Source organism: Mandrillus leucophaeus, unplaced genomic scaffold, assembly GCF_000951045.1.
Source record: "Mandrillus leucophaeus isolate KB7577 unplaced genomic scaffold, Mleu.le_1.0 Scaffold1268, whole genome shotgun sequence".
NCBI classification, from domain to species: domain Eukaryota; kingdom Metazoa; phylum Chordata; class Mammalia; order Primates; family Cercopithecidae; genus Mandrillus; species Mandrillus leucophaeus.
In genome coordinates this window covers 511,198-536,635 of record NW_012101076.1, presented here as the reverse complement: position 1 = coordinate 536,635, position 25,438 = coordinate 511,198, and the positions used below count along the sequence as shown (strand labels likewise).

Here is a 25,438-nt window from a genome sequence, read left to right as displayed (position 1 = left end):
TTCCCACATGTGCCCAAATGCTGCCTCCTGCAGAAATTCAAGATCAGGATGCTATCTGAGGAGTTTCATACATATCCTTGCTTCCCTAGTCCCCAGTTCTGCATTAAGTCTGAATAAAATAACCAGTTCAAACTATTCCTCAATAATTCTATATTCATATATATACATACTCAAACACATGTATATGCACCCACACTTTCGTGATGTTTACTCAAGAATAAAAACAACTGGAAAACATCTGACCCCAGATTTCAAACTTCTAACATTTTTAGTACTGTTGCTGTGATTTGGATGAAGAATCCAGAGTGGGGCCTCCTCCTCCTCTTCTTTCTGTCCTCTTGCATGGAAAGTTTAAAAGAAGAGCCGAGTACTACTCAACCATACAAAAAAAATGAGATTCTGTCATTTGCAACAACATGGATGGCCCTGGAGGTAGTTATGTTACGTGAAATAACCCAGACATAAAAAGACAAGCATCACATATTCTCACTTATTTGCGGGATCTAAAAATCAAAGCAATTGAATTCATGGAGATAGAGAATAGAGCGGTGGTTACCAGAGCCTGGAAAATGTAGTGGGGAGACATGCAGGAAGGGGAGATGGTTAATGGGGACAAAATAAAATAGGAAAAAAGAATAAGATCTAGCAACTGATAGCACAACAGGGAGATCACAGTCAACAACAGTTTAATTGGACATTGTAAAATAACTAAAATAGTATAAGCGGATTGTTTGTAACACAAAGGATAAATGCTCAAGGGGATGGATACCCAATTTTCCATGCTGTAATTACTATGCATTGCATGCCTGTATCAAAACATTTCATGCGTCCCATAAATATATATGCCTATTATGTACCCACAAAAATTAAAAATAAAGATAAAAATAAAAATAATTTCAATAAATAAATAAAGAGTCTGAAAATCGTAAGTCCTTGGAAGCCAAGTGCTCACTTACTTCACAATGAATGGAGAGCACAGCTCCTCTAAGATCCTCTTCTCTGAGTAGACATGCTCCTGCTGCTTGGTGTCAACTATGTGCTTCTTCCTTATACACTTCATAGCAAAAGCGACATTCTCATTTTTTACTTTAACCTATGTAAGAAATGGAAAGATACCTCAAAATTAACTTATATCTATATAAAACATGCTAATTGATGAGAGTTAAAACTGTTTCATGTTTAATTAGTATGGAAGCTGTTAACCACTTATCCCTTTGAGAACTTTCATTCAAGTGTACACACTTCCCTTTCATTATAATTTCTAGAATAGTTCATCTGTCTGGGATGTGGCCCTAAAATTTTTGTATTAAAGCAAAATAAAATTCTGTTAGACTTAATATTTAGATAGCCATTCTATTTTTAATTGCGTGACATAAAAACTTTGACCAGAATTGCCATTTTTTTCTTATTATTCCCTTTGCTTTCAAAGCAAGACATATTATTATTATTATTATTATTATTATTATTATTATTTTAAGACAGGGTCTCACTCTGTTGCCCAGAGTGCAGTGGTGCAATCAGGGCTCATTGCAGCCTTGACCTCCTGAGATCAATCTATCCTCCCATCTCAGCCTCCTGAGTAGCTGGGACTACAAGTGTAAACCACCACACCCAGCTAATTTTTGTATTTTTTATAAAGGTGGGGCCTCACTATGTTGCTCAGGCTAGTCTCAAACTCCTGAGCCCAAGCAATCCTTCCACCTTGGCTTCCCAAAGTGCTGGGATTATAAGCATGAGCCACTGCACCCAGCCTAAAGCAAGATATATGAAATCAAGCTCTATATCTGTACCATCCAATATGATTACTGCAAATCACATGTGGTTATTTAAATTTAAATCAAATAAAATTAAAAATTCAGTTCCTGAGTTATACTAGCCACATCTCAAAAGCTCAACAGTCACATCTAATTAGTGGCTACCCTATTGAATAGCACAGATATAGGACTTCCCTCAGCACAGTTCTGTTACACAGTACTACTCTAGATGCACAAACAAGTATTTCCTTAAAAGGAAATAAACATTTTAAAATAACTTTTTGATAGATTTAAAACTCCATAAGCAGGCTACGCTAGACAAGTAACTAGATTGTGCAGAAATGGCTGCACTCCATATTTTGCTCATGTTTGCCGTTAGTGCTGCCCATGACTTTCAAATCAATGGTGAATTTACTGCTTCAATTATTATTGGAAAACAGATCTCAGCTTTGTTAATGGAATCCTTTTGCCACAAACTTTGATGAAAAATACCACTGCAGACAGGTATTATCTTTGTCTCTCCATAAGGCAAAAGAGACATTACACACATTATGTATCCTAAAGAACCATTTGTCCCCACCCCCATCAGAGATGAAATAAGCACTGGGTGTGAAGTGTACTGTCCAGACTTTCCTGACAACATTTCAAATCTGCTCATGCCCAAGGCCAACCAGCAGACCAGCGAGTCAGCAGAGTTCCCAGAAGATAAGTTATGGTGAATCCTTAAAAATCTGATGGGCAAAGAAGGACTTGGTAATTGCCAAGGCCTCAGAGCCATCTGTACCCAGTAAGGCCACAGATCTCTATTCCACAGTTTCCTTAGAAAACTTGTTCTGACAGTACCACTTTTGCTACTCCTTGGAAGCTGATAGCTCAGGGAGGGGGTGATGTGGAAGGCACAACTGAAATCAGGCTGTAAGTTCCAAGATATCCTGATCAACACTACAGAAGGCTGCTCTTCAAATATTCCCTTGCATTCATCTTCTCGTCTTTTCTCACAATGTGAAATTTTGAGCAACCCAAAAATAAGATAATGAAAGTGAAATACAGACATGGTACTGGAGTTGTTTAAAGCATATAACTATAACATTGAATATTTCATTTCTATGGCATTTTCACTTGACACATTCTTTTTTTTAGTGTATAGAGACTAAAAGTGTCATGAATGTATATAGACACACATTTGCTGTTAGAAAATACATTATTTTATGTTTCCTTTTGGAAGTGCTTACTTGGTACATTGATAATTATTGAGAAGAAAATTCACAAAAGATGTGATGTAAGCTTGAACTAGCAGTTGATTATTACAAGTTACTTACTAGCACAGACCTGCTACTATACAATTTACAGAGTGAAAAGTTTACTTTCTCAATTTTGGTTCAAAGCAACATTTAAGATAGCAGTAACAATTCATATATTCCTCCAAGATGTGCTGGAATATAAAACAAAAAAAAAAGTCAAAAGGCTTCTCTCAGATGCTTGAAACGTAAACCCCTTACAAGCTCAACTCTTCCGAACCCACCAACGCCCAGTGTTGCAATAATCTCAAGGTTCTGGAATGGGGATGATGAGGAAAATCTGGCCACCTTCTCCTTCAGCTGAATCATTTCCAGAGAGAGTGCTTTGGACAGCTTCCAGTTAGACATGGACCGCCTGTACAAGAGAAGTGAAACTTTACACACACACACACCCATAATCAAAAGGTGTCATGCCATACATAAATTTCACTCCTACGACAGTCTGATTTCTGCTGTAACTATGATTTATAGTTGCCACAAAGGCTATCTCAACTTCTATGGATCAGATTCAGTCCCATGCAGGGAGAAAACAATAGAATATATAAACATAAAACTCACACATTACACATACACATATACATACACATACACATACACATACACATACACATACACATACACATACACATACACCAGGGAACAGACAAATGCCAAATTGAATCAATGAGAGGTAAAATGGGTATAGTTTGTGGTATTTACAAAGGAACTTCTTAAGTTTCTTCTCAGTGTGGAAATTTTTTAAAATTAAAAATATATATACCTCAAAAAAGCTGTTAAAAAACCACCATGAAAAGCAGTCAATGAAAGGGAATAAAGCAAGGCGGCCACTTCCTTTGCTGCATGCACAGGAGAATGCCACACTGACAATCTTTCCCACATTTTGCTAGTTTTATCAGATCTTGAAGCTTTGCATGGCTGAACCAAAATAACTGCTTTGTGAAATATGAAAAGTACATTTCTTACTTTATGTCTAAGTATTGTTGTTTGGAAATACCCATTTTTTCCTCTTTCAATAAGGTTTACTGCTCCGGGTTACATATTCATAAATTATTACCACAAAAGGCCTTCAGCATAAAAATTGCAAAAACATATGTGAAGTACTGATTGAATCTTCTAATTTAATTCAAATTTAAGTTTTCTAAGAATTTTGACTATATGGCTTTGATAGCATTATCTAGTGAACATATGCTTAAGCATTCACTCTAAAAAAATGTTTCAGCAAACAATTTTCAAATAATTTTCATTTAACAAAGTAGAGTTTTCTAGTACATAAAAAAAAAGAATCACTATCACTACATTTAGAGACCTACCCAACCCCCTCCTCCACATATCCCTGGGCAATAGTTTCTTTACATTTTGAAAAAATTCTAACTATAACCCTGCTCTTTACCTCTAATCAAATATTAATGTCTTTTTGAGCTAAGTCACCAGGCAACATAAAATATCCCTTTTGTAAGTCCCTGGATTAGAACATTTCTCCCTAACGTTCCTACTCATCACCCAAAATAAAGGAGCAGACTATTTATAATAGACTTAGATAATATCCATTCTAGTGGAAGTGGTGTTGTCTTTGTGGAAGAACAATTAAAAAGAACTCTCCAGAATTTTCTAGTGAAGGCACATTAAAAGTTACCACACAGCAAGTCACACCCTCTGTCCCCTTCTTTATCGGCTGCCAGAAGTCAGTTCCAGCTCAGGAAAACATTCCTCCACTTACTTTGCATGTCTTTTTTCATCATCACGGTTCAGGTTTGCCACATATCCTTCAAGGTATTTTTGCAGCTCTTCAAATGTACCAACAGTTTGGTTGAATGTTCTAAATAGATAGAATAAAATAAAATGCTCCGTGCTGATAGTTACCAAGGCAACTTGACATTCTTCTAAGCTCATAAAACACTAGCTGGTTATTTATGACTTTATAAATCATTTTTAAATAATTTATGAGATATTAAAGTGGATGTAATATGTAGAATGGTTATTAAAAGCCATATAAATTGATCCTTTGAGTTTATAAAAGCAAAGCGGCTATTAATGAGAACAGAAAACATTTTTTATAGTTTTCTGCCTTGTATTTAAGGTTTAACAACAATTTTTTTAAGAAGATAGTGGGAAGGGAACAGCCTTACATGATGTGTTTACCGAATCAACAGGTTACAGGGGTTGCAGATTCTTTTAACTTTGCTTAATTAAGTTAAGCTATATATCTTTTAAATCGAGAATAAAATTTATCTCTTGTCTCAAGATAACTCTCTCCATTTCACATTCCTTCATAATTAAATCTAAATCGTTTTACCTTACTTTAGTAGTTCTCTGAGGATTAGCCAACATCTCATTACCTTTCTCACCCTTCCTGGATCACAGGTTCCTCATGGGCCTGATCTAATCTCTCTGTCTCCAGTCCATGATCATTGGGAATTCTAACACAGTCCTATGCCCTTGAGAAAAAATAATCCCTTTCCCCACCAGTGAAAGGCCAACTTTCTTGATTACTTCCAATGCTTCCCTGCTTCTATCTCCAACAATCTATCTTGACTTGTAATTATTAGGGTACTTCTTTTCCCTACTACAAAATAGTATCCTTCTTAAAAGTAAAGACCATGCTTTAATCATCTTTGTAACATTTTAAGTACCTGGTACACAGTAGAATGAAAAGAGTGAGTTTACCTCAAAATACCTAAAACTAATAAGCCAGAGCCACCTCAGTATTGTGCTGTCTCAACTTACTGCCTCTACCCATTTACTTGACAACCAATCTATATTTACTTTATTAAGCACATATTACATACTGTGCAGAGTATTTTTCCTTTTCCCCTCCAGATCTATTCTCTACTCTTTTCTAGCCTGTTCTATGGGCTGACCTTTGTCGACTGAAGAGTAGTGAGACATAAAACAGGATGGTTATGAATTTTCTAATTTCCAATAGTTGAAATTTTCTGTTAAAAAGGAAACACTCTTACTTTGTTTTACTTTTATTTATTCTATACTTCAGCATTATTTTGCTGGCTATTAAACTAACTGCAGTATTGCTGTAAACAAATTTTATTTTTTATATAGAGGTGAGACAGGTGCTATAGGTCTCTAGAAATTCTCCACTAACTAATCCTAAAGTCAAGTTTAAACAGCTACAACATTGTTGCTGTGATATTCAAATAGCTTACATTAATTCAGATGCTATAGTCTGAGCAATAACTAATGAGCTTTTTTTGAAATTTGTACCAATGGTCAATGATAGAGATGTGACAAATAGCATTTCCCATTTGTTTAGAGCTCTTGCCATACAGCAGGGTTATTTCATATTTTATCACTTTTAAAAATAGGAAATATAACTCAAACTTTAACTCTCCTTCTTGCAAGCATTTGTTAAAATCATGAATTAAGAAAGAAGAAATAAAAAGCCATTGGCTTTCAGGCACTATATTTCATTGCAAGGATGGTGCCCTGTATTCAGCCACCATCTGGTGAGCACTTCCCATATGCCAAGGACTATGTCAAAGGCTGGCACTGCAACCGCAGTGAACAAGTTACATGTTTCTGTATTCATGAAGCTTACAGAAGCGTGGGGAGACAGATGTTAAATAAAGCAATCAAAGTGTTATAATATGACAAGCGTATAAAGGCTGCTATGAGCGCATTATCGTGGGATCTTATTCTAGTCTATAAGTCATAGCTAGGATGATCATATAATTTATCATCCAAGCTGGAATATATTTCAGAGTGACATGATGTGTCAATATTAAATATGCTGGTGTAATCTGAACTGTCTCAGTAAATCCAAGATGTAAGTAAACCTAGTTATAGTTGATAATCAGTTTGTCTCACCCACAGAAAAAATTCACATAATTTTTATGTCTCATTGTGCCTAATGCAATATTTTGTATTTTGCAGACTCTAAATTACACATATGTGAACTAAACATTTTAAAATTATAAACTAGCAAGTAACTTTTAAGCCATGTAAAATTATTATATCCTCTTTATGGATTATGAATACATGAGATATTTTATAAATATGTGGTGTATGTGATTACAATGAAGAAAAAGGAAATGAGTTCCTCCTTTCTATCCTATTTTTAGTCCTAGCATTTTGCTTCCATTTATAATATTTTACCACACAGCTAATGCCACTCAGTGCTTGCACATATTTTAAGGAACATGTATACAAGACAATGCATTATTGATACAACACTGTACCAATATATTTTCCATTTGAGAGTTGGCATCCAAAGATTACCTTTATCTGAACACAATTGGCACTTTTCTAGTCCTACGCTTTTGCTTGAGGGTTTTATTTCACCTAGGGGGAGCTCGACATTTCCTCTTTGCCTAGAAAAGTCCTATTAATACTTTAAATCCCTTTTCCACACCGAAAAATTAAAATAAAACCTTAACCACTTTACTGCATACTGATTGCTCTTCTTTTTGAACACATGCTTGGGAGCCAACTGGCATGGTGGAAAGCATGGGGAAATGAGTTAGGAAGCCCAGACAGGGACGGCTCCAACACAGGGAGCACTGTTGCGGAAATTATTTAACCTACCTGGGACTCATTTTGTATCTGTAGAGGAGAGAATTAAAACAACTCTAAGTAATATTAAGAATTATTATTAACATTTCAGGCATGTTAGCATTATTGTGGTCATGCATTACATATAATACTTAGCTTTTAGAAATGCAACTAAAATGTATAGATAAAATAATTTTATGTTGCGAATTTGCTTAAAAATAGTGTGGAGATAGCAGAAACTGGTAAAGGGGTATAGATAAGGCATCAACTGATCATTGTTTAACTTGCATTATGGGTTCATGATACCATTCTGTCTATTTTTTGGTCTGTTTAAATTTCTCCATAATAAAAATATATTTTTAAATGCTCTAAAATTTTTTTCCAGCTCTATATCTCTAGAATCTATGTTCAATGAATGTTGTATGTATTTAGCAGTCAACTATATACTACCTTGTGATATCTGTTGTCATTTTATAATTTTTGTTAATATTTCCTATGAGTATGCTCTATTTCTTTGACTACACTATGACTTTTCTGACAGTGGCTTGCCTTTGGTATCACTGAATTTCCTTCATTTTGTCAAGTAGATAACCAATAAATATTGAATTGATTAATGAGAAACCCAAGGGGGCAGATTCAAACATGATTTAAAATGAGTGATGGATATAAAATGAGACTTATTTTGAAGAATAACCTAAGACAGTTAGAGATTAATATTGACACACATCACTTATAAATTACCACAAACGTTCAATTAAAGTGACTCTGGAAAAATATGTAGCTAATAAATATTTTATGCTTTGAGAGAGGTTTTGTTCAAAACATTTTTGACTACTAAAGGCATTTTAGAAATAAATTTTATAATTGTTCACTATATTGTATAGAAGAAATCCATAAGTGAACTAATAAACTTACTTCCCTAGAAGATGCAGAATTTAAATCAGTCTATTGCTGATATTTATGTACAAACTCTGCACACAAAATATTTAGCCTGCCAGCATCTGCCCCTGCCACAGACCAATTCAGATCAGAAGGCCCTGTTCCTTCCCATGAATTTTAATAGAATGTACTTGCAGCTGAGATCGGCCAGTATTTCCAAGTGGTGATGAATGAGAAAACAGATCGGCCTTGGAGTAACAGAAGGCCAAGTCTTCAAAGGTGGCAGTGGCCTGCCTCCTCCAACATCAGTATACTCACTCTCGATCTATAACCAGGCATGCAACATCATTTTCTTCAGCAATAATGTTAGCTGACCTGACATCATCACTGCAAACAAAAATAGGAAATTCAATTTTCACTATAAGTAGAAATTAAACATCCACTTTTATTAGGGAATGTACTAACTTTGTATGAAAACACAACCATCACTTAAACCTCCCCAAAACTGCTTTTATACATCATAATTTATATCTCCCAAAAAAGATTTGAAATACGCCCCAACAGAGGTTATGTACATAAGGAATTCAGAGGAGAAGAAGATAATTGCACTGGGAACAGAGAAGAATAAGTGACAACAAATGTTTATGGAATCTCATTCCGAGCTTTGTGAAAGTCCAACTAAAATAGCTCTCCTGTGACCAAAGGAGAAGTATTCATTAACAAGAAGGCAAAACTGAAATTAACTGATCAGAGAAATGTATTGGAAAAACAGTCAAGTAATTAGCATAAGATAAACCAATCATTAATAAAATAAAAAAGTAATTTCAGTGCCATATCACCCAATTAATTAAATACTAAAATACTTTCATTTCAAAGTGTAAAGTGTATATTTTTCCATTAAAATCTCTGAAATCAGAGCATGTCTTAAAATTGGTAAAATGTAATTAGCAGCATTTTCTTTTTCTTAGGAGTATATAATAGAGCAGTGCATCTCATAACTGATATCTTGCAATTGTATATGATCTAATGGTTGCAAATTTAATTACCTAATGAATGCCAATGGGTATCAGGTAAAGTACTTCTTTAGAGACCTTTACTTATATTAGCTTCCTCCCTCTATTAGTTATAAACTAAGACACACACACAAATGGTACATCCACAAGGCACCCCACGCTCTGAGATTCATTTAAGGTGACTTGGAAGTACCAAGCATACCCTGGAGTACACTTTGGGACTCTTCTAGACAACTTCATCAAAAATGTTATCACACAAAGTATATTTCCTTTACCTTCTCTTAGTAATGGGACAGGAAAAACACTGGCAGCCCATCTCTACTATTTCAAAGAAGACCCCTATCTACCTAGCTCACATTCTGAGACCTTCTGACATAACTCGCTGTCCCTCCCAAGTTTACAGGGTCCTTGTTAGAAGATATGAGTGAAAGCACTTCAGTTTCATGGACCTTTGAGACAGGAGCAGGTAGTTTGTACTTGTATATGTAAAGGTAGAGACAGAGATAGAGATGGTGGATGTAGAGCCAGACAGATCTAGAAATAGATATAAACATAGACACAGACACAGACATGATCCTGACTGTGGGCCAACCATTTGATTTGTGAGCTTAGAGAAAGGAAAGGCATATGGTATTCCTTTTGCATGTCAGTATCATGATTCTGACTGAGAATATTCTCTGCAAACATTTTACAAGTATTAGATGTATGTAAATACACTTATATTTCTTTCATAGTAACTGTGTAAGTTCCATAGATTTATTTTCGCACATCAAATTCTGAAAGAACTCCAGGGACTATTTAATGTCAAGTCATGGAAATATACAGAATATAAGGAATACTGAATCATGGTCAGTGGCCCTAAAACGTGATAGCATTAAAAGGCACAAAAATATAAAAATATTTATCTCCAACTTTCCTTCTCGTTGATTTTAGCTTAATGCTTTCAAACACCTTTAGGAACTGAGTGTCTATATTAAACATAAATTCCCCTGCTTTTTTATGGGAAAACACTATAATTGGCTAGCCACAACATATAGCATAAATTACTTCAGGCTCAGCAAAACTGAATAACATCTTTTCTTTCAAGAGCTATTTTGACTCTATGCTGCATTTACAAAGTTCTGTGCACTTACAAGCTTCAGCTGTTTTGCTTGAAAGTATGAGAAAACCTTTAAGTGTTAAGAACAAAGACATTGAAGTCCTGGATAATGATATTACGTTATTATATTGCATGAATGTATATCCTGTTACAAAGAAACAAAAAGAAGAATAATTTTCCTAATATTGAAACAAGTTCATTACTAGCTATAAAGTGGTAGAGAAGAATTCAGTTTGTCTTTAAATCCCACTTTTAAATTATTTACATAATAGCTAAAACTTTATTTTTAGTAGTTGGTTTTCTTTAAAAACTAAGAGATTTATGATTTTTAAAGACTCAAATTTGTCTTCAGGTAATATTTGAACACTTTTTCTTTGTTCTGTACTTACGTAAACCTGATCTACAAATCAGCAGAATTGGGGTTTCATGAGCCAAGGTTAAGAAGACAAATGAACAGGAAGACTATTCCTTTTCCAAAATCATACAGTTGAAACAAATGCATTTAGTCATATGCAAATTTTAACTTATTTCTTAAGTAATTCCAAGTATTAATTTAAAAACATAGATAATTCCAATAAAGTGTGTTGCTCTAACTTTAACTTAATATTTTATAAAGTTATTTATATTTAGGAAAATGCATTTGATCAGACTTGAGGATTTTATGAGTTCCAGGAAATGCGAAGTGTGCCTCAAGCCAATTAATTAACTTTTAAAAATATTTCTTCCACAAATTAGATCAACAGTAAATAAACTCATACCTCAAGACTGAAAGTTGTGCTAAAAATTTCAAATGTACTATTTCAAGTTGTTTTTAAAACTTGCAAAATGAGCTGATAAAAATTCTTAAGAAAAGACTACTTTTGACCTGATGATTTAAAAGCACACAAAATATATACAATTATTTCATAATTTTTTAAAAGGTCAAAACTCTGAAGTAGGCAATATTTCAAACTTTGGAAATATAAAAATCTGTTTATAAGGGTAATTTTTCTAGTTTTAATCTTTTCTCAGACACTTTTTTAAAACTAAAAAGTTTAATAGAACACCAATTTCATTTTCACTAGCAAACTTTAGATTTTCCAGTTTTTTCCTCTGCAAATTAGTATACTTATTTCCCACATAAAAAGCGTTCTAAGAAATCACTTCAAAATATATAATATTAGGATATTTGTTGTCATTAACTTGGTAGCTCAATTTAACAACTCTAAATGATTTTATGTAAAAAATAGTCAAAGCATTTTATCTAAACTATGGCATATAAATTCATGAATTCACCTGATAAGAGCTTTTTCTCCAAAGTATTCTCCTTTCTGCAGTGTTTTTATCAGCTGTGGTTGATCATGGCCTTCTGTACTCTGTGTTACTTTTACCTAAACAATGTTAAACAATACAAAGAAAAAGAGACTGAAGGAAAAGGAGAATCTGAACACACATTCATTCAACCAAACCCTCCAGACCTAGATAAACTTGGACAAGGAAAAAGACAATACTTTGTTTTAATTTTACGGCAATTAGGACAATTACCTACATTCAACCCATTTTGATAGATGTGGGAAATCTTATGGTCCAATATTATCAAATAACTACCCACTGTAAGAGGAAAATTCACCATCTAAACTCCACCTCCTAAAGTTAAATTTTAAATGTGAATCCAGTGATTCCTTCTGAGAGATCCACAAAGCAAATAATAATGGTCTTGTGGGAACTTTTTCTATTTTAAAAAGTGTAATAGAGTTGACAAATTAATCAAAAATAAGGTTGAGTATCAGTAGTTCTGAGTCTGGTATCAATAGATTGACTGGCTGAATCCTGTGCATCTCCTAAAACTGAATGCAGAATGTTGATTGAAAAAGGGTCTACAACTTTCATGGGCATCTCAAAGCAATCTGTTTCCCAGAAAGGCTTAAGAACCCCCTACCCAGCAGGGCCAAACAGCAAAAGCCCTGTCTGTGGTTAGAGTTATTCCAATTCAACATGGTAACAAGTGCTGCTTTAGGCTGAATAGAAATTCTGTTTGGCATTTATGTATGTCACAATGAAATAAAATTTTAAAAACAATAAATGCAATTTTTTATTAGCAAGAATTCTTTCAAAGTATGGGGTCTAGGTTGGGAAAAAATGACAGGAAGTAGTTCTGAGTGTTGAAGAGTTTCAGAGGTTTGAAACTATTTTGTTCATGTTTTTCCTTCACTTGGGGCCAAATTCAAAGTTCAACCACAATCCAGTTTACAAATGGCAGTGCCTGACTCCCTGATGATAAACTCTTCCAGAGAAGAGATAACATACATAAAAATCTACCAGTTTATACACACAGGTACTCAAGAATTGACCCCTCCCTTCAATATTTCACAGATGTTTTTCATCTCTGAGTAACACTGTTGAGTCAACATTGGAACAACTGGCAACATGTTATCCATTCAATATCTAGGTTAAGAAAAAGACTTATTGTACATGTTAATATAAATTTTGCATCAGCATCTAAATTCACTTGAGTTGTTTGGTATCAGTTGAAATTCTGAGCCATATTAGTTCTATAGGCTTGATACCTAATTGTTAGAGTCTTCAATTGCTGAATTCATTCTCCACCTGCTACTTGTCATATCTGTTGGATAAGAAAATACTCTAGTACTGATCTTGGAATCTGAGGATGATTGAGAATCACATGTTCATAGCCAGAAGGGACCTTATAAATAATCCAGCCATCTCATATACAATTAAGCTAGGTCTACCCCCAAAAAATCAAGTGACCTACATAACATTACTAAGAAGTGATTATTTCTTAGGGGGTCCTGTGGCCTCTGCTCCAAACCCAGTGTTCAAACAGAATTGCATGGGACTCTACCGGTAGAAGCTCCTTTATCTGTCCAAAATGGAGGACTTATGTTACAATGCAAAGCATAGTTGAGTTTATGGCAAACTGATTTAAAATAATCTTTTTGATTTAGTAAGCTTTAATTAATAGTTACCTTTCCTTTTGCCAAAATGAAAAAGGTACTTCCTTCCTCGCCCTCTCTAATGATGTAATCTCCTTTATCATAGTATTCCTGTTGAGATGAGAGAGAAAGAAAATGTTAGATCAAGTGGAGACATACAACTGAAGACATAAAGGAAGCAGAACTCCTTTTGTCTTTGAAATGAGTATTTCACACCTGTTTTGGGGTTTGTTTGGTTGTTGTTTTTGCCTATTGTAACTGCAAGCTTTTCTTACATTGCAGTCATAAACTGTAGAAAAGTAAGGAGACTTTTGCTTTATTATCTGCACTTAAGTTTTCTTCTTTCACAGAGTAAATTCACCTGGAATACTGAATTTCAGGCATGGGGTCCAAAGATATAAAGAGAAATGAGAGCCAGGCAACATCACCAGCTTTCACCTGCATAATCTAAATATAAACTGTTTGGTGATCAGCAACATTCTAAAAATTGAGTCTGGGGTCTAGAAAAAGAACAAGTGATTATATAATATCCCCAATGGATATTAGGAAAATTACCCTTAATTTCTAAGTCCTTGAAAAGCAACTTCTTGGAAGATTCTACATTCACAGTAGGTAATGCTGTCATAATACTATATCCAAAGATTTCTCATCATAAAACATTGACATTGGAAATTTTTACATGCAAATTCTATAATTTAGATTTATCCTCATGAAATCTCAAATTATTGCATATTTCTTTTCATTTGTTAACATCTGTTTTTCTTGTAAATGTTTATGTGATTAGAAAATTCTTGAGGAGGGAAAAGTAATCTATCCACCTGTCAGACCAAAAGAGCAACTAAAGATCTCAGAAAACAAAGGATAGATTAAACTGTCCACCTCTACTTTGCTTTAATTTGATCTTGTCTTAAAGTCACAGAACTAAGATGGATCTCTTAATTATTTACACAAACAAAAGTGGCTTCTTTAATTTTTAAAAAGGCATAACTAACCACATAATTGCTCTCTCTTGTTTTTCTTTTAGACTTGAAAATAAATTCCAAACTAAACTACTTTTGTGTCTGTTGTTTTTCAGTACTTTCTTGATCATTTATTCTTAAAACCTATTTACATTTCTGGAATAAATATCACTCCTAATACTAATAAATACGCCTTTTATTTTCATAACACTATGTACATTTTATAAGACATGTCAACATCTCATGGAAGGAAGTATAATATTTTTGGAGTAAAAAGTACTTTGAAGCCAAACACATCTATATTCAAATCCCAGTTTACAATCAATTTTACTTTCCTCAACCGATAAAATTAAAGTAACAACACTTATCTTCAAAGATTTAGGAAAGCGCACGAGTTTTCTATTGCTGCTGTAACAACCACAAACTTGGTGGCTTAGAGTCACACCCTTTTAATATTTATAGTTTCTGTGAGTCAGAAAGTCTAGGCACAATGTTGCTCAATTAGGTTTCTCAGTTAGGGTCTCTCAGGATGGAGCTCAAGGTATCAATAGGGCTTATGTCATTCCGGAAGCTCAGGGGAAAATTCACTTTCAAGGTCATTCAGGTTGCTGGAAGGATTCACCTGCAGGATAAGATCCGTTTCCTTACTGACTGACAGTGGGAACTGCCCATCAGGTCTCTCCCATTCCTGCAGAGAGCCTCTGGATTCTACTTCTGCTGCATCTCTCTGACCCCAACCAGAGATAATTCTATGCTCATGTAACTATACTCAATAGTCATTCACCTAGCCAATTCATGGTAATCTATTTTAAAGTCCCAAACTTGAAGCATACCATTAAAGTCCCTTTTGCCATGTAATATAACATATTCATACATTCCAAGGATTAGAATCTGGATATCTGGAAGGGGGGATGGGGCAGGGAACCATTCTGCCTACCACAATAAGTCAATGAAAGGCAATGTTGTCTGAAATATTAGGAGCATCTGAAATACAGTAAATGCACAATTAATCATTGCCATGCTAAGAAGGAGAATGGTAATTATTTGCTCAGCTGTTTCCTACATCTTCTGGACCTCTATTTCCTTTTCTGTAAAGTTAAGATTGTGTTTACTGCTATACCTAATGTTGTTTGAGGACTAGTTAAGATGGTGTATCTAAAGTACCTGATGGAATGTTTAGTACACACTAGGTACCTGGTGACTGTTCATCTTGTGAAAGAGGCTGTGAGCTGGTCTTGAAAGTCTTTCAGAGGAATATATGACTGTCTAGGTAACTTACACTTGCCAGCCTTCCTGCATTACCTAAGGCCATGTGATCAACTTTCATCTAAAAGAATATGAGTGGAAGTGATCTGTGACACTTCCACACCAAGCCCATGCATGCTTCCATGCATGTATCTTTATACTTTTTCCCCAGTTATAATGGCATGGCCCATACAAACCTAGAAAACCACATGTTGAAAATGGTAGAGTAGGCATCACCTTGGGTTCCCGAATGACTGTGTGGAGCCAATTGGGACTATCTTCCCTGGACAGTTATGTTAATGAGAGACAAACTTCTGTTTTATTTAAGCAATGATATTTGGCATTTCTTTGCCTCATAGTTTGTTTACTCAAACCCTTCATCCCTTCCCAATTTTAGCTTTATCACAAACCTTGACTATATGCAGTGTGATTTTGCAGTGGAGATGACTATGACCCTTACAGGATGATCCTCATCCCCCACACAGTCCAGCTGTCTTCACCATGTAGCTAACATTCAATGTTCTTTGCTATAGCTGCTGGGATTGTGTTCCATGTTCCTATTTCAGATAGTCTGCTCTTCAAGCTCCCCTGTTCCCATCACAATTTTAGTCCTCATTACCCACATGGAGCAGAAGAAACATGGAGAATTTCTGAAGTGCTGTTAGGCTGTTCTTCAGTTATTATAAAGCCTTTGATGTGTGCAGAGGTGTGGCTTTAATTCCTGACAACCGAATAACTTCAAAGGGGGGAAAGCTTGAAAGGAGACACTGAGGAAGAACTTTGTTATTTTTTAAGGGACAACCTTACTAGTGGTATTTTTTTCCACGGATGATTCTTTGTCACCCAAAACCATGGGAGGAAGATAAATAATACCTCCCAGTGTGTTGACAGTAACTTCATAGATCAGAAAAGGCTGTGGAAATAGGTCAGACCAAAAATATACAGTGGTAAGTACTGACTGTGATGCTAGACTGCCCAGTGTTTGTCAACTGGGGAGTGCAACCAGTCAAGCCAGGGTGGTCACTGAGACCAAAAAGAGAAATGCAAATAATGTTGTTATTGTCCTTGCGGTTACATTGCAGAGGTGTCCCTTAGAGGACCAAGAAGCCATAGACCCCATCCTGCAGAGCAATGGTTTTCAAGCATTTTTTACCCTCACCAACAGTAAGAAATACATTCTACATGTACTCACAATACATACACAAGAGCACGTACACATATTTACACAAAATAGAAACATTTTTCAAAATAATACTTATACTTACTATTCTGATTTTTTTAAATGTTCCTTTAAATTGGTTTCATAACCTAGTAATGAGTTTTAACCCATTTTTACCATAAACAAAATGTTCATTCTGTGACAATCTAGCAAAATGCTAGAGCCTGAGTACCTGTAAATACAATATATAAAACCAGAAGGAAATTCCAAAGTGACGGAGGACAAAGACAAACAAGGAAGGCAAAGACTTCCCTAGAGTCTTTAATTTGCAGCTAGAAATCTTCTTTACAGGTATCTTGCAAAAAGCAAATGAAATCTTCATCAAAAAGAAGTATTGGAAGTACTGATGATATACAACCAGATGTGTAGTACACACACACATGCACATACTTCTGTGCATTATGTGACTATGTACTCAAGTGTGTTGGTTAAAAAATTGTTTACAGTTAGTTATCTATGTTGTTACTAGTTAATCTTTGTTTTCCAAGTACAAGAGTTTAGAACACCTCAGAAATTTTAAAGCAAGCACACCTGGATCAGGTGGACCCAGTCAGCCATTCGGGCAAGTAGCACCTGATTGGTTATTTTCAAAGAACCAGACACTACAAAATGAAAAACAACAGAAGTTATTCCTATTTGGGTGAGCCAATCATATAGAATTCTATGATTTAAATGTTGAAAGAGCTCATAGAGATATGGCCCACCACTCCATTATTTTGTAGATGAGGAGATGATATGCTAAAGTCCACCACAATTCATTGACAGCTGGTAGAGTGACAGAGGCAGAACCACAAGCCCTAATCTCCAGACTTTGGACTAGTGAACTTTCTACAACACCTGGCTGCCCCACCTTTAGCTCAATGGTTCATAAACTGTAGCAAAATTTACAATTATTTCAACTTTCTTATGACTCTGGATTTAACCATTAAGATGACAGAAAAAAAAAAAAATCCTGGTTTATGCAAGTGTTGGTAAGGACTATAAGAAAGACTAGACTTTAAAAAAGTGATTCAAATGTAAAATTCCCAAAGAAAGAGGCAGATGGTTGCAAACTCTAAACATTCATAACTAAACCAGTGCCTCTTAGACTTTAATAAGCATAAAAATCTCACCATTAGAGTGTTAGGTGTGGATTTGGGGGCCCCAACTTGAGTTTCTGATTCAGTAAGCATGGGGTGGTGCCTGGGAATATGCCTTCTCATCGGCACCATGGGCAATCTGACTAAGGGCAAGGGTGCTCCACACTACACCCTCATCCCAGCCTCATACACCTCAGCTTTATGAAAGACAGCAGGTTAGAGTCACAGTGCAAAAGGCCAAAGGGTCAAATACCAAAGCACTGTGACTAACAGGTGACTTTATGATGACTCACAATGTTTGTAGTTCAGAAGGATGTCACAGTCAAATCTCATGCTTAGTGGATTCATCACCATATGTGGGAGCAGAAACTACTTCCACTCTTATCTTCCATACTGCACAACTGCCTGGTGCATAAGTCACACTGTTATTTTCATTGTCGTTAATCTTTACACTCCGTGCTGAATCTATATCGTGCTTTTACAGTTCTCATGAGTTAACTCTTAACAAACTCTAGTCTGTTGGTGTTATTCCCACCCTCGTTTTCTTATCAGAACACAGGAAGAGGCTTAACGGCAATGGCTGCCTCTATAACTAAACGTTCTGAGTGATTTAAGCTAAAGCAAGAAATGCTATTGAAACATTGCACAATCGGGGCCATTTGTTCTAGGAGTTCAACCGTCTAAGTTTCAACAAACACATCAAATCAACTACTTGGTGATGGGAAATTCTGATTCTCCCTTCCCTACGCCCTGCTACACACAAAACTCCCAAATCAACTCCTAAACTTCATGACAGATTTAGCTTGTGTTTTTCAAAGATTATGGGGACAGTTTATGGGACAGCTGGTCCTAGAACTCTGGACGCTATCAAAACTGATGCAGTAGTGATTGGCTGTTGTCAGGACCAAGTTTATAGGTCATTAGTCCAAGCTACGCTGGTAAATACCAGGCTTTTCTTAGCACTAAATAGATCCCATTACTCCCTTGTTAATCACTTTCACATTTGAGAATTTTCACACATCACAGAGACACATTTGTTTGCCAGGTATGAATAAAGAGCCCTTTATAAACTGTGCTGCTGTCTGCAAATGCTGAGATACAGTGAATCCTTTCCAGGGTGTTTGAAAAGATGAGTTTTTCAAATTTGAATTGTGTGTTAATTATTACTGGATTTGAGCCCCCATCTATATATTCTGTAGCAATTGCCTGTGGCTGCTATAAATATGTCTCATTTACCATTTATTTTTAATGATACTAAATTTTCGTATTTGCTGTCAACATAGAAATCCCCTCTGGTGAATCTACTCTATTAGTATTATATTAAAAACAGATTTCCTTGGTTAACAAAAAAAAAAAACTAGGGCCTCTCCAGCTTTAAATAAAAATAAAAAAAACACCGTTAGAAATTAGGATGAATTATTAATTTGTAACATCTGTGATTGGGTTATGTTACAATGGGAGACTCTCAAGAGACCCAGGGTAAGCAATCTTCTTGAAAATGACTTCATATCTGAACCCCCTGGGGGCACAAGGCCAGGCACTGTGTCATCATGGTCTGTCCTTGATAAACTGCTGGATGGGTTCCATGAATTGTAAATGGAAACACTGCTGGTGTCACTTACACTTAAGGATAAAATGGTCCCTACTCCCTGCTTGACAGATATTAGTTACATTGTATATTGTGATTGACAGAGGCATGAATCTGTCAACAATCAGCCTTGCAGGGTTTTTTGGGGGTTTTTTTTACCCTCCCACTGAGAACAGCTTTATAAAAGCTTGAATTCTATATGTGACTCCTTTACTATTCCTTACCTCCTTTAAATTCCATAAAAGCCATCTGGGTTTCAATAAAACTGACCCCCCAAAAAGTTAAAGAACGTATTTGCTTTGAATTTTAATCTCTGAAATCTGAAGACGTTTTCACAAAATGCATATCGTTAGAATCCAAGGTACATGTCGTAAAAGCATTATTCATGAAAAGACTTGACTAGTCTTGGACTAGAACCAACCATCTGGGTGATGCCTAAAATGACTTTTTGAACACATTCCAATATGCCGTTTCCCCCTAGATGTTAAAATAGATAAAGTGCTTCTTAAGTAGAGTTTTTAAAATGTGTTTTTGTGGCCTAGAGTGTTCAAGTAGAAAGTGTTTCACAGCCTGACTCAGAGGCTTGCCACCAAAAGGACCAACATACCCTTTCTCTGCTTCAGTGCTTAATTATGCATCAGTGACTCCTTTATACTATGAAAACTCTGTAAGGGATTGTGATGTTAATTGTAGAAAATCAAATGCTTCTTGAGTAAGGCAGGTTTGTTTTATAAGATATACTAAAAAGATTAAAATATGTAAATCAAATTTCACTTTACACATGCAAATCCAATTTCCTTTTATACATCTAAAGAGTTTAAACCTTTCTCCACCCCTTAAGGCAGCATGAGTTAGCTTAAGGTTTTTCATCACAGAAAAAGGCTCTTGGTCTCTGTAGACTGGTGCTCTGACATCTTTTTCTTATTTATTTATGGTGTTAATAATATAACTACATTCTAATATCTTCTACTGAAATTTATTTTTTACTTCAAAATTTCTTACCACTTCCAAGCAGTCAATGATCTTGGTTAATTTATCTTCAGGTAAATTCTTCAGCAAGGATACACTTCAAAATTAAAAAGAGACCTTTAATTACCTTCCTGAATTAAGCTATAAATATACACATATGCAGGTTCTAAAATCTTTACAAACGTTTTTAAAAATATAATGCACTTTGATTCTTCCAAAGTAAATGTCCAAATAACTGAAAACACATCAATAACTGAATTTCATATACACTGGAAATTATAGATATATAATCACAGACATGTGCCATAGGCAAATAAATGGAAATAGTAAGATGCCAGACGGGGGGAAAAAATCACATTTTGTCTATTTGGTAAAAATAAATTTATATTTGTTGTTGGTTTTCAAAATGAATCGCATTTTGCAATTTGTTCCTCTCCACATCTCAGTATCTCTTTTATTAGTTTGTGCGAGGAGCTCTGCTTCCAGTGGAGAATCAGATTTTTGTCTAAATCCTTATAATTAAGTAAGGACTGAATCCGGGGTTGGGAGGGAACATGGCAATTGACTTGAAATGATCTCTGATTATTAGTCATACTGTACTGTCTTTTAAAATTAATGACAGCCAGAGGCACAGATGAACTTCAAAAATAGGCTAAATCAAGCTACAGGCAAAATTATAAACACCACCAAGGGAATGATCGCTAAACTTCAGAATGTAGATACCCTCAAGGAGAGGAGGAGAAAGAAGCTGGAAATAACATGGGGAAGTACATAAGAACCTCAACAACTGCTTTCTCTTCCTTAGGTTGGGCAGTAGCTTCATGGGCGTTCATTTTGTTATGATGTCTTATAACTTACACATGTACTATATATCACATAGAATATCACATACTTCAAATAAAACTGTAAACAGAAAAAAACATACTGTATATTATGAAACAAAGAGGAATGTATTCCCCTAATGTATCTCACTATAGATGAAATGGTAAAAGAGTCATCAGAACTTGTTATTAACACAGGCTATCATGAAATTTTACTTCTGGTCCAAACAGGGATCTATAACATTAGTGAAAATTAACTATTATAAAGCTAGCACGTTTGGAGGTTGGTGGGAAAAGAGATACAAGAAAAAATATTTTCTCTCTCTCCCCTCTATGAAGGCAAGAATCAGGTTTATCTTGTTCACCACTAAATCTACAATATTTAGTGCCTGCCAATAAGTATTAGTTGAATGAAGGAAATAACAAAAGGAGGGAAGGAAGGAAGGAATATTCACTAGCAGATCATCTGAGCTTTTTCCACTAAGAACATACTAGACTCCAAGGGAATTAACTGCTATGCCTAGTTCACGTTTTATCTCAGACATTCAAACACAACCCAGGCACACTGGTTTTTTTAGGTACCTCTTTTTGGCCCTTGCATAAGTGTGGCTTATCAGCTTTAAATGCTAATCTGTGTTGCTCAGTTGGTGGATTTTGAGATTACCTAGATTCAAGTGGACCCCACAATATGATAGCTAACTCATTGGCTGGCATATAGGTAGAGAACCTGTTTGTCATTATTGTAGCTCTCTGCTAGGAGACATTATTGTCTCTGGGAGGACAAATCAGTAACATTCTATATGAGAAATCTTATTCAGTGTTTATTGAGTCTACACTATAAGCTAAGCACTATATGGCCCTAAAATCATTAGCTTTGAAGGATTCTTATGCTAGAAAAAATCACCATAAGAAGAACTTATAATTTATTTTTAGAAATCATGTGATACATTATTATCATTATTATTATTACATATCATAGATGATATTTCATTATAGAATGTATTGCAGCTTCAGAAACTTGCAAAACTCCCACTAAAGATACAGAAATTGTTTAAATAACTTATACTTCCAAATAAAGTTTTAATGTGGAATAGTTTCTTTCACTTACATAGACCATTTTTTCCTTATAAATTGATTCATCCAAGTTGTTGAGGTACAGAACAGTTCACAAAATGAGTATGTTCCAAGTCATCATGACAAGTATAGCAACATTTTTAGCAAGTCAATTTGCTACAAATAATAGGAATTTGGAAGATGGTGTGACTAGGCAAATACAACGTCTCAGGTAAAACAAATAAGGAGAGTAAAAATTAATTTTAATACCATTCTAAGCAAAGTACTTTTAGAAAGCTTGTCTTTTGGCTAACCACTTTCAAATTTCAAATGCCTTTCAAAGCCAACAAGCAACCCAAATAATAGTTTAGGTTTTTTGCACATTTTTCTAAGCTGTACACTATCACTCCATCAATGCAAGGGCAAAAACTAGCAGGAGAAGTAAATGAGTATACAAGGATAATGGAAATTAAATATGGTTTTTTGGTATGCACTAGCATTTACTGCAAGCAATGTTCCTTTGGTTTAGTCATGTGGAAAATGCTTACATGGAAGTAGCTATAGTAAAATAATTATTCTGATAAAACCAATATATTAACAATATGGCAACTCCATTGTCTTCACTGTCTCCCAATGTACTATTCTTACCTTCTGAGGAAGTTTCTGTATTGTTCATCTCTAGCTTGGGCTGTTCTCCTCATTATATTCTGGAATACCTCTCGATCTAGTGCCCATGTTTTAACATTGGTAATAGCTTTAGAAAAATCAAGAAAACAATAAAACATTTAGTACCACATTGTGAAAATATTCCATAATATAAATCGATGGATTTGTTATATGTTCTTATAAAATGGTATTTCTTGGAAAATGCATTATTTAACCATACAAATGAAGGAGACAGCAAAATAAATAGCAAGCAATTTTATAAATCATTTGGCACTGAAATACACCATTATTTGGAAATGACTAGCAAAAAATTTCCTTTCTAATTATGTTACAGTTAGGATGACATTCAAATTAGTTTGCAATTCCCAATTATCACTAGATCATCAGGATGTGCCCTAGATTCGTGCTGTGATACAAGAGAAAGGCAGTCAATTTGTAGCTAATCTGGAGAGTGAAGTCACAAACAGATAATTGAAAGTTAAAGATATCTGTGTGTATGTGTGTGTTTCTATGTTTCTTCTTACGTTGTTCTGACACTGTTGCTAAAGAAGCTACATATTAAGAATATCTACAGTTACTTTTGTGTAAAATGCCTACAAATTATTTGAAACAGACTATGAAAGAAAGTTTTTGAAACAATTTTTTTATGGGAAAGCCTTAAGGGCAAGTATAAAATTTAAAAAGAAAGTGGGGCAGAAGTGGTGGCTCTAAAAAATCTAGATGAAATTATGGTTGTACAATTTTTTAAAAAACAGTAAACAAAGCCTCTAAAATTGATCAAAACCCAAAGCTCTGGATTACCAAACTTTAAATTGGAATCATCTTGATATTCTTGTAAGAAATACAAGCTCCCTGGGCTCTACTGCCAGAGACTCTGATTCAGGTTGGGAGTAGAGACCCAGAACCTGCATTTTTATCAAATACCTCAGCAAGGCTAATGCGTATAACCCAGTCCCAAACACTGAAAAACATCATATCTATGTAATTCAGAAGGAAACCCAAGTTTGCCGTAAAGTCAATAAAACATAAATCTAAAGAAAAGCAAATAAAGTAATCCCAAAAGTCATTCATGAAAACTCTAATTACTCTAATTCATATTCCTTTTGACACAGATACATTTTTGTTGGTTTAATCAATTTCTCTGGCTTATAATATGGTCAGAATCTCGCTGAGACCAGCTAGAAAGCAAACATTCTGGACAAGCCAAAGGTATGTGTCTAGGTAGTAAAATGTAAAGTGGCAATTAAAGCAAATATTGGAATCAGTCACCTTAAAGCCACTGTTTTTGGCAGAACAAACCTTTTTATTTTTATTTTTAATTTAATTTAATTTTAATTTCCAGGATACATGTGCAGGACATGCAGGTTTGTTCCATAGATAAACGTGTACTGTGGTGATTTGCTGTGACTATCAACCTAACACTTAGGTATTTAGCCCCGCATACATTAGCTGTTTATCCTGATGCTCTCCCTCCCCAACCCCTCCCCGTTGGGCTCCAGTGTGTGTTGTTCCCCTCCCTGTGTCCATGTGTTCTCATTGATCAACTCCCACTTATAAGTGAGAGCGTTCAGTGTTTGGTTTTCTGTTCCTGTGTTAGTTTGCTGAGGATAATGGCTTCCAGTTCCATCTATGTCTGTGCAAAGGACATAGTCTTGTTCCTTTTTATGGCTATGTAGCATTCCATAATGTATACATATCACATTTTCTTTACCCAGTCTATCACTGATGGTCATTTGGCTTGATTCCATGTCTTTACTATTGTGAACAGTTAAAAGCCATTTTACATTTTATACACAGGTATCCAGAAAAGTTCTTTTTAGCTTAAATTATATAGGTAAGTGCTTCAATATGAATTCCTTAATAGGCATAGCATTTCTATTTTAAGAACATGTAGGGTAAAATGGGAAACAAAAAGACTCTGGATCAGGGTGCAAATGTGACTGAACTGGATTATCTTTAACATGCCACAACAGTCCAAAAATGGAGCATTTCCTCTTTTATTACCTTTCACAGAGGCAGTCCTTGTACAGTTGTATAAAATGGCAAGCTCCCCAAATGTAGTCCACATAGGGATGGAGGACAGCAATTTCTCCCCTTGAAACACCTCTAGTCGACCCTCTATCAAGTAGAATTTTTAAAAAAACACACACAAATAATCAAAATCCATGCAGATACTATAAATTAGAAAAATAAAATAATCATAAAGCACACAAAGTATACAGGTAAGATATTTTATGATTCTCATTATAATATACTGGTTAAAAGTGCAGACCGAAATCACCTCTGCCACTTACTATTAGCTGGGTTGCCTTGAGAAACTTTATCTGTCTGAAGTTCCTCATTGACAATGAGGATAATAA

The 25,438-nt window shown here is 35.1% G+C and overlaps 1 protein-coding gene across 4 annotated transcripts in view; it reads right to left on the bottom strand.

The window, feature by feature from the left end:
* PRKG2 (protein kinase, cGMP-dependent, type II) overlaps window positions 1–25,438 on the bottom strand; it is a 129,688-nt gene that overhangs the window by 54,434 nt on the left and 49,816 nt on the right. For 2 of the 4 annotated variants that reach the window (XM_011972095.1, XM_011972096.1), the window contains exons 4-12: window positions 25,083–25,196; window positions 23,061–23,166; window positions 20,572–20,635; window positions 13,513–13,590; window positions 11,822–11,916; window positions 8,753–8,821; window positions 4,770–4,868; window positions 3,254–3,407; window positions 957–1,093 (exon numbers count right to left, since the gene is read on the bottom strand). In XM_011972095.1, the coding sequence (XP_011827485.1) occupies window positions 957–1,093; window positions 3,254–3,407; window positions 4,770–4,868; window positions 8,753–8,821; window positions 11,822–11,916; window positions 13,513–13,590; window positions 20,572–20,635; window positions 23,061–23,166; window positions 25,083–25,196 (916 nt within the window). Of the gene's footprint in view, window positions 1–956; window positions 1,094–3,253; window positions 3,408–4,769; window positions 4,869–8,752; window positions 8,822–11,821; window positions 11,917–13,512; window positions 13,594–20,571; window positions 20,636–23,060; window positions 23,167–25,082; window positions 25,197–25,438 lie in introns of those variants that run through there. The other 2 variants (XM_011972097.1, XM_011972098.1) reach the window with 2 other exon arrangements.